At 42.7% G+C, this 9,971-nt stretch overlaps 1 protein-coding gene across 3 annotated transcripts; it reads right to left on the bottom strand.

Annotated features, from left to right (window-relative positions):
* Positions 1 to 1,149: 1,149 nt before the first annotated feature.
* On the bottom strand, positions 1,150 to 9,836 carry BTD (biotinidase). Of its 3 annotated transcripts, XM_083872398.1 has the most exons (6): positions 9,793 to 9,829; positions 8,886 to 8,968; positions 6,619 to 6,741; positions 6,289 to 6,523; positions 4,566 to 4,715; positions 1,150 to 3,445 (listed from the first exon to the last, which is right to left on the bottom strand). In XM_083872398.1, exons 4-6 carry the CDS (start codon positions 6,517 to 6,519, stop codon positions 2,261 to 2,263), a joined length of 1,566 nt encoding a protein of 521 aa, XP_083728524.1. In that variant the 5' UTR covers positions 6,520 to 6,523; positions 6,619 to 6,741; positions 8,886 to 8,968; positions 9,793 to 9,829; the 3' UTR covers positions 1,150 to 2,260. The 3 variants fall into 3 exon arrangements, with proteins under 3 accessions (XP_083728524.1, XP_083728523.1, XP_083728525.1); XM_083872397.1 differs by lacking the exon at positions 6,619 to 6,741 and having other exon boundaries at positions 9,793 to 9,836; XM_083872399.1 differs by lacking the exons at positions 6,619 to 6,741; positions 8,886 to 8,968 and having other exon boundaries at positions 9,793 to 9,831.
* Positions 9,837 to 9,971: the final 135 nt, after the last annotated feature.

Here is a 9,971-nt window from a genome sequence, read left to right as displayed (position 1 = left end):
TGTGCTGGTGGTGTAGGTTACTGCTGCTCACCCCCGGTCAGACACACACATCTGCTGTTACTCAAAGATCAGGGTGGGAGGTGTGAGCAAATACTTCCTGGTAATCCATTGTGTCTGGTAGTGCCTGTCTGACCTTTCCCAGTGTCTTTTTGCTGGAGGCAGCTGTTTTGGGTGAAGGGAACAAGGTATGAGAACACTCTCTGATACTTAATGCCTGCTCTTCTCAGGGAGGAGACAGGAACATGCCTCATGCAAACTCCAGTGTCGCTACAAGGTCTTGCTGTAACAATTTTAACATACCCAGAATTAGAATAGCTCTTTGGGACACATTTTGCAAGTATTTCACAGATAAATACTTCTTCTTTCCTTAAGCACAATAAATATGTGTAATGCTGTTTATTTATTTAGCCTGACTTACTGTGATAATGATCTGCTCTGGAACTAAATCCCAAAAAGTATTTTAGTGCATGAAGCTGCATGTTTTTCAGCCTCCAAAGTGGAGGGTCCTGAGAGCTGAAATCTCCAGTTGTTCATTGTTCCATTCTTTCAGACTTGGTCATGTGGTATAGAAGCAGAAGCATCAACAAGCAAATGCTTTTCTGTTCTACTCTGTATCCTGAAATCGTGCAGCATTCAGCAAGAACATGGTGTGGGTGCCAAAGAATGATCTTTAATAACCCTGTGGTGGAATGGCCTACTTTTATAGCTGCAAGTTTATGCCTAATGAGATACAGACATTTCCCTCTCCGTATTTCTGTCCAACAGATGCTGCAGGATAAACAACCCGGGTGTGCTGCTGTATCAGAGTGGTGTTTGACAAGGGCCCGACTCACAGGGATACAGATTGGAGAAGGGAGGGTTGATAGAGCCCAAGATCTTCCATAATTATACACTAATTTTGTGTAAATATCTAAGAAACCCTAAGGTAGAAATTCAGCAATTTTTTGGTTGCTTTGCTTTCTGAAACCAGAAAGTGAGTTCATTCAAAGCAGGGGCTGATTGAGCACCTCTCAGGACTCATCCTTGTAGCTGCAGTGGTTTGAGTTTGAACCAATTCAGACCACCAATACAAAGGGAGACTCCCAGCTTTCCTGTCTCCTGTGCTCTGCTCCTCTCAGCCTGACTAGCAGAGCAGCTGGAACACAAAGATTCACCAAAGGAACACTTTTGTTTATTCCATTACTCAACAGCCATTACCCAGATGAAGTCATAATAGCCAATAAGACCCCATAAAATTATAATGCTTGAAAATACATTCACTGGTCTGAATTTAACCCCAAATTATCAACCTTTGAATATTCTCTTCCCAATTTCTTCACTGCAGTAGAACAGCTATAGCACTTAATGTAGTTATTGCTCTGGAAAAAATGGTGTGTTTTACTCAGCACAGCCCAAACCTGCCATCTGGCACATGAAGCATTCATGCAAAATCCTTGCTGTCTCACAGCTTTTTTTGTGCTTTTCTTAACTCCTCCTGAATAAATTCATGAACAGTGTGTAAGATGTCTTAAAGTCAAAACAGCCTTAAAATTACTTTTAAACAGGGAAAGTTAAAGTACTCAAATAGTACATAACATGGCCACGGATATTCAATGCTGATGTTTTCTTTAAACATAATTTCTTGTGAGTTGTGTCTTGTGGCAGTCTAGGTCTTCACAGTCACTGATATCCTGTTCCCCAGATTAGCTATTCTGTAGCTGTTTACAACTGTAACATTCAGTTAAATCTGTAACAGGATTACACATACCCGAGTGGCCAGTCAATGGTAATGATTTCAGCTGGGAGTTTCTGACTAAGAAAAAAACAATCATGACACCCTAAGCAGAAATTAGAATCTCAGCACATAAAAGCTGTGTGCATGTTATACACAGTATTTGTACCTTCCTTCCCTTTCTTTTGTTTTTGTTTTTCTTCTTTGAACAGTTTTCCAGTCCATTCATTTCCAGGACCCCCAAAACCAAAGGATTAAGTTGAAAGGAACAAATGCAGTTGAAATGGGAAGTGTTATTTTCCGGTATGAAACATCTCACCAGATCACAGCAAGCCTTTACCTTTGCAGTTTTTTCCCCTCCTGGTAGAACATAAGCTACCATAGTACAGACTGTACTTACAGCCATTATTTTAAATGTGGGACCTAATCAGGCAGTGATGAGACAAACGCACCGGAACCTCCAGGAAATGTGGATATTCAACAATTTCTGTTAAGATACATACTCTGAACATAGGGGCAGTTGTTTTCTAACTCAGTCAAATATCTGTGCTAGTCCTTTTCATACCATCGTCCATAGAGAGCAGCTGTCAGGAGGCCAGAAGATGTTCTATTTTTGCTGAGGAAATAGTAGTTGTTTTTCCAGCCCATGTGATCAGCAAAGTCCAAGGTAACACCAGATGTCAGCAGCAAAGGAAAGATGTAAGGGGTGCTCATATTTCCCCATAGCTGGAAATCTATCAGAGCAGTGGCATCTGTGACCTCCTGTCCACAAGTGCTAAAGCTGAGACCACCACACTTGACCAAGGCACAGGCCTGGACATAGTATGTGCCATGCACTGTATGGAGCCCATCAAAAACTCCCAGAGCATATAATTCATCAGTTAAAACAGCTCTCCGATAGTTTAAGTAACAACAAAGAGTATTGGCACACACCTGGACCTCTCCTTTTTCCCCCCATACAGGAACAAAAGTGAAGTTGTCATACATCATTTCTGCATAAAAGGAAGGAGGTGACTGTTCCTTTCCTTTTTCAGATACTCTGCCAGGAGTCTCTTCTTGCTCCTTAAAGCAAACTTCATCATCCAGTGAGGCGCTCGTAGAAGTCCGGCACGAGTCATGTAAGTTCTCTCTAAACCCTTCATTGCTCTCTAAGTTGGTTTTATAATCTGCAGTAATCACAGGGATTTCTGCTACTATGAGCTTGCCACCATAACTTTCCATGTTGTGGTAGATGAATGATTTGACTGGAGTGTATATGCCACTCCCTGTCATGCCCAAGGTAGGGTGGTGGATGTTGGCTGCTAAAATATTGACATTGAAAGCTGTTGCAAAAGCTTGTTGAAACTCTACAGCAGACAAAAGCGGGAGCTGGTTCATCCAGGCAGTTGGATAAACAATTTGCTTCAAATTGTACCGTCTGATGAGGTTCACCGCCGGCTCAAAGAAGAGTATATCAAAGCAAGTGAACATGCCAAACTTGCCAGCAAAAGGGGTGTCGAAGAATGCGTAGTCTGGCTCTGGGGGGGTGTCGAAGGCGTCCTCGAAGTAGAGGTTGTGTTTGCGGTAGGTGGCCAGCAGCGCCCCGTCCGCGGCCAGTGCCACGTTGGTGTTGAACTGGAACCGCCCGTCCGGCGGGCACCGCGGGTCCGAGCGCCCGCACGGCTGCTTAGTCCCCAGGTTGGCCACCAGGAATATCTTGTTCTTCAGAGCCATGCAGCTCAGGCGCTGAATGACCTGGAAAACAGCACGGAGAAATGTCAGTGCTGCAGAATGTGGTGGAGTAAGTTTTACCTATGACTTATTTAATACTTTCCAAATTATTATTCTGGAAATTCAAAATTGAACACGTTTACCATATCCATAAAATTTAAAAGCCCTGACAATTTCGTGACAAAAGCTACTGGAACCAGTAGTTCTGTAGGCAGAAAGGTATTTCAGATGTTTATTTTAAAACAGCTTTGAGAATAAATTGTCTGAGTTTTATTTCCTCAGAAGGAAGTAAGTAAATAAATCTATTCCAAGGGTGTTAATTTTTAGAAACTTGTGACTTGTAGGAGCACCAATGGGTTTAAAACACATTATGTCAACTGAGAGCTTTGCCAAGGCAACACCACTGATCTGTGTGTGCCTTTAGAACAGCAAATTTCTAATAATGATTATCTGCCCCTGGATGTTTTTACCATAAATTTTTAAAAAGCAATTACTACCTAAGACTTAGAGAAGCAGAGATGGAAAGGGATAGACCTTGCTTATTACAGCTAAGAAATAGAAAAAGTTGCAGAATTAGCAATCTGTGTTTATTGAGCATGGTTACAGTTCAGGTCCAGAACAGTCAATGACAATACTATTTTTGTAACATCCAGGTCAATGTCTTAGGTAATCACACTTGGTCTGTGTCAAGCTGTGACTTCTATTACGTTGTAGCAGGTAAGTCCTGTTCCTTGTGCTAATCATTTGGCAATGATTGCTGAGTCAGAATGCTGTGATGTCATTGAAGTCATTAAAGCCAAGTAACGAGAATGCACCAAAAGGGAAGATACTAGTGCATTGTTTTATATAAAACAGTGTTGTTCAAACTAAAACCACACACAGCGGATCTTACGAGAGAGCAGTTACCATTTCAGAGATTGGGGAGGAGGAGATGACAAATCCAGATGGTTCATACACAATTGAATGGATCTAAACCCTTCTCTGCTAAGAATGAAACTGGCAGAGCTTGAGCATCCATGAAAAGAGAATCTGGTACTAGGAGTTGTTAAACTTCTTGCTTACTTCCCTAACCAAACCAACTTGAACTATTTCCCTCTTGGAGCATTCAGTTATCCCACCCCTGCAGGCATCACCCCACGTTTACCTCTGTGTCATTGAACAAATAGGGCTCTCTGCAGGGATTCCACTTCCCAGAGTGTGAATGTGGAAGGAAATCCAAGTAAGGGTAAATGGAGCTTCTAGTGAAGTTGAAACCATGGATTCCATCTTCAGGAAAAACAATGATCTGTGCCCCCTGCATGTAAAACAAAGACATGTTTTGTAGGCAAAGCAAAGGAAAAAGGGGGAACTCATGGGTAAAAAGAGCTAAAGAAAGTTAAGGGTAACCCTATTACGTTTTGCCAATAATGTAGCTTGAAGATGTCTTTTCTTCAACTTCATAGTAGGTGTAACTATGTAGTAGGTGTGTAACTATGTGTATAAAAAAATCCAAACTTATCTAACCTGATGCATACCTTTATCTTGAAAAATAATGCATTTGAAATTATTTTAAGGGCATGCAAATAAAAGCATACTGCATCCAATTTCTTACCAAAGGTATTCTCCCTTCACACAACTAAGAGAATGTCATCATGCAGGTTAAAGACTGATGATGTTAAAACTTGACTTTTTTATCAGAATTATGCTATTTGCAGATACACTTTGTCAAAGGTGCAGCATCATTTAATTAATTATGTACTGGGTGATCTACAACTCCCTGAAAGTTTCCAAAGCAAATACAGTCTGACATGAATGAAGAGACTTCTCTAAATCCCATTATAATAAAGGTATTATAATTTAGGACAGGGTACTGGGAGTGATTTTAGAAACAGCTTCACTGAGGAAGCAGTGCATGGTCTGGTAGAAATGTAGCCATGCCAGAGGCTCTGCCTGAAGGTCAGGGAGATCTGAATTGTTCCTAAAAATTAAGTGGATTCTTCTTAAACCAGACACAGCATCAGTCACTCAAATTCCTATTAGTTTCCAAAAGTCAGCTCAAACATGTTTTCTTTGTAATGGCTTTGGGATAATTTATGCGTCTTGGGTGCAGGGCTGCATAAAAATTGCTATTATGCTTCTGCCCAATCATCTGAACTTCTCAAAAAAATATATCATGTTTTCAAATTATATAAAGATAGTAATTATTCTCTCCCAGAACAACAGATCTCTGAAAATCACAAGTCAATTCTTCTCTGTGTAAGGCCAGTAACACTTGCTTCCTGTCACTAGAACCAGCCTGGGTTTTCTTGGGAGGGGTGGAAAGAGAGCTGAGCACAAGAACAGCTGGCAATATTAGTCTCTCTCCTCTAAATATATTTAGACTGAGAACCATTCCATGGTGGGTAGGAGAAAGGAATGGAAAACTTTAGTTCCACAAAGTTGTTAAAGGTGGAACATTAATTTCCGAAGCATTTGACTTCCTTAATTTTTAGAAACATTTAGGAATTTCCATTGAGAGCACTAGAATAAAACCAAATCCAAGACATCTGCCAGCAAGACAAACTTTCAAGGAAACCCTTCCATTTAAGAAAACAGAAAGGAGCTAGGTATTCAGACCAAAATAGAACACTAATTTCCCTACACTAGATAATGATGGGTGTGTTTTTCCAAGCTTGGAATAGCCCAAGCCAGGCGGGATGCTAACTGGCCTGATTCTTTTTCAGAGCTGCTGGCAGGTCAGACCGTCTGAGAACCCAGACCATAGTTATGGACATAAATACGGCTTTAGTTGCCTGGGAACGCAAAGATTGTGAAAGATTGTCTTCAAACAGCAGTCCCTCTATATATCCCCAGGGCACACAGCAGTGCTGCCTGGAGCTGGGCTGTACCTGCCTGGCAGCAGCCAGCACCTGCTGCTCATAGATGTCCAGGTTCCTGCCCATGAGCTCCAGGGCAGAGCGCCGCTCCACCCGCGCCGCCGGGGCCGGGCTCAGGATGGACTCGTGCTCGTACACGGCCGCCACGTAGTGCCCCTCCCTCCTGACTGCTCCTGAGACCACTTGACCCAAGAGAAAGCAGATGGGCACCTTCCACCACAGAGCCACCATGGTGAATGCCATAAATCTAGAGAAAAAAAAAATAATATATATATATATATAGGTGAGACAGGTGAGGTGAGGGAGCTTGAGCAAAATATCACGCCAGAAATTTAAATTTACAATTAAGTGTGGATGGTAATTGAGGCTCTCAGCAGTGTGGTGCTTTTAAGTTCCTGAATGACCACGTGCACGTTGTTTCCAAACCTTAAATCCATCTCCACTCGTGTTTTGAGCAGCTGTGTCCTGTCGAAAAACATTTAAGCCTCATATATAGGTCTATTGATTTCCTTGCTTGGTTTCCCTTTATAATTAACATTTTAGATCATTTCAGCATATAACAAAACACCTTTGAGAAAAGTTTAAAACAGCTCACAAATTTGCAGTTCCTCCCCCATTCAGTGACGGAAGATGTATTTAAAAGCAGCATTTCCTAAAATTACTTGGAGACTGCCTTTAGCAGTCAAGCAGAAATAGGAGTTATTTTATCAATACTGAAACAGATAATTGCCAAGAGAATTACACTAGACACTATTTCTGCATCTATCATGAAAATGCCTCTCCTAATGGATTATGAATTCACTGTATTCCAACTCCACATATGAAATAGACAAATACTTCTCCTACAGTGCAGCTTTTTTGAACATTTATATTAGCCAATGTGTCCATATGTACATGCCTTCATATGTACATAAAGGTATCCTTTAATAATGGCAGCTGGAACGAAAGTGGGCATCTTATCACCAGAGTATTCAATTATAACTAAAATCAAATCTCCACTCTATTTAAAAATGAAAGTGGCAAGTTCTATGGTCAGAAGCTTACTTTAAATTTATTTAAACTGTGATGAAAACAGAATAAAACCTTGGCCTCTCTGTAATCAGATGGATTAAAGATACTGCATCTATATAAACAGTTTTGAAAAGTGATGTATGACGAGCTATCCTTGCTATTCTGCATGTTGAGGAAAACATTCAGTACTTTTGTAGGTTGATTTGGCAAGTCACATCAAGAATGGAGGAACCCCCTTGTCCTGTGCAGCTCAGCTTTGTAATTGAAATACCAAAGCACATGTGAAGATATAAAGCAGTAGCAGGAGGAGGAAGTTAAGGGGTGAGAAACCTCTCACAATTAAGAAACATACTGAAAATAAACAAGCTGTGTTGCACTTCACTGATAAAAATCTCTTTTCTATTTCTTGTCACCCCTTCAAAGCCAAAAAGCCTATTTAGGGCAGGAATGGGTTCTAGTCAGCTGCTCCTTAATAAAGTTGTCAGCTGAGATGTAATTGGAATTCATCATTACTAGTGATGGAAAAAGTTGGAGAGTTTCAGATCACAAGATGGAATTGCTATGCATTAGAAAAACTGCCTTTTTAAAAAAGCCAAACACATTATAGAAAAAAAATAACAGGTAATGAGCCTCTACAAAATGTTTTATTTTACAAACATGTTTGGAGAGATTTTATTTTCCTACCACGCTTCATTTCCTGGTGGTCAGAAACACTCACAAGTACTAATCTGAATCTTTTACTCATTTAGATGCACAAGAAGTTTAGCACTGAACATGAAACAACACAACCTCATCTGGCTGAACCTGGGGCAACTAAAGTAACTAAAATAATTCCTCTGAGTCCAACCCTGGGTTGTGATTACTGCTAGTCCTACAGATGATGGCTGAGCACTTGTGTGAGTGCTCCCTAAAGCCTTTCCCCTGTCTGACAGCTTAAATAACAGGACTCTGCTCTCTCATGGATTGCTTCTAACACAGAGAGCCATGACAAGCCCCAAGGCTGGGCTTGGCTCTATTAAACTTTCCAGCCAAAATAAGGATACCAGCAGGGTTTAGGTTGTTGAGATTCCAAATATGTCTCTGTCACACTCTGGATGTTTTTATTACTGGAAAGTGCCACACCATCTCATAAATCCTTTCCTTGAAGAGAAGTTAATTTGCTTAGCATCTACAGAGTTGTCACCTCACCTGAGCCATGACTTTAAATTTTCATTACCTGAAATGCTTTATAATTTTACCTCTTTTTATGTCCCTTTCCTGTGATTTATGTGGTCTTTTGCCTGAGAGACAGGCTGCAGCAGGATAACGTCACCCAAATATAAATATTTAATAGCAGTATTACTGTCATGTGGTCACAATATTCCAGTTATAGTTCCACACAAATACTAAAAGAAGACTGGCTGTCCAAGTTGGGATGCCAAGTTCTCCCCCCAGTCATACTGCAGACTGTTTCCCTATTCACCTTTTCAGAACCATCTGATCTGAGTGTGCTGTGAAGTAAAGCATTCAGTCACTTGCTTTTCAACAACTTTGAAAACTGAGAAGTCTGTCCCCTGCCACCACACCTGGATGTTTACACAGAGAAAAACAACACATACCCTCCTTCTTCTCACTTCTTCACCCAGAAGAATCCAACAGACCTAGAAATAGCAGAGGTAGCACAGCACTACTCCGGGTCCTCCTGAGTGATTAATAGCAAATGAATATTAAGCTGTCCCTAACATAGAGCAACACAAATAAGAAACATAAACAGTAATAACAGTAACATAAACAGCAATGATTACTAAGCAAATATTTAATTGGCTATGAAAAAATAGTGGGTTTTAGGTTGAATGATAACCATGGATTGTGATGTTGCTGCCATTCTACTATGTATCATACAACATATTTTATAAATATATATATATAAATATAGTCAAATTCAAGGGTTTTCCACTGGTGCCTCCTGTCTATTGCTTATATTTCCTGCATTATATTACAGTATTTTACAATGTAAGTTTTGTGAAGGTTTTTTGTTATCTGTGTTATCTGTGTTTTGTTATCTACGCTTTTTTGCTGTTTGGCGAGCGAGGGCGAGTGGACTCTGTCCTCAGTGGTTCGGCAACCCGAGCGGGGCGGGGGCGCGGTGTCTGTCACCCGTGTCCCTCCAGCGACACTTGCCGGGGTGGGCAGCGCCGGACAAAGGGCCGTGCGCCATCCCTCGGCTGGATTTTGGGAGGGTGTCCCGCACTCCTCTGGCGCCTCTCCCGGTGAGCGGCCCCGGCCCCTCACACAGCCTGTACTTTGCCCCGCTCCGTGCTCGCCACCTCTGACCAGCCCCACACACCCGGAGCGCTCGGGGGCGGCTGCCCCGGGTACCGCGCGGCCCTGCGGCTCACGGGGGCCACGGGGGCCGGGGCGATCCCACCCCGTCCTGTCCTGCCCTGCCCTGCCCGGCCCGCCCCGCTCCCCTCCCGGCCGGCCCCGGCCCGGTCCCGCTCCCGCCCCCCGCGCCGCGAGCCTCACGCTGCAGGGCCGGCGCCTCGCCGCCTCTGATTGGCCGCCCGCTCTGGCCAATAGGAAGAGCTGTCCCGGTCTCCGCCCCGCGCCGCCCGCCAGCAGGATTAGGGGGTGGGTCCCTCAGGCCCGCCCCCTCCGCTGTCTGATTGGCCGAGCCGTCTGTCAGTCACTGCGCGCGCCCTTCG

This window comes from Zosterops lateralis (assembly GCF_965231275.1).
Source record: "Zosterops lateralis genome assembly, chromosome: 1".
Classification (NCBI taxonomy): domain Eukaryota; kingdom Metazoa; phylum Chordata; class Aves; order Passeriformes; family Zosteropidae; genus Zosterops; species Zosterops lateralis.
Note: the sequence above shows the minus strand (reverse complement) of the source record. Positions and strands in the feature narration are given on the sequence as shown.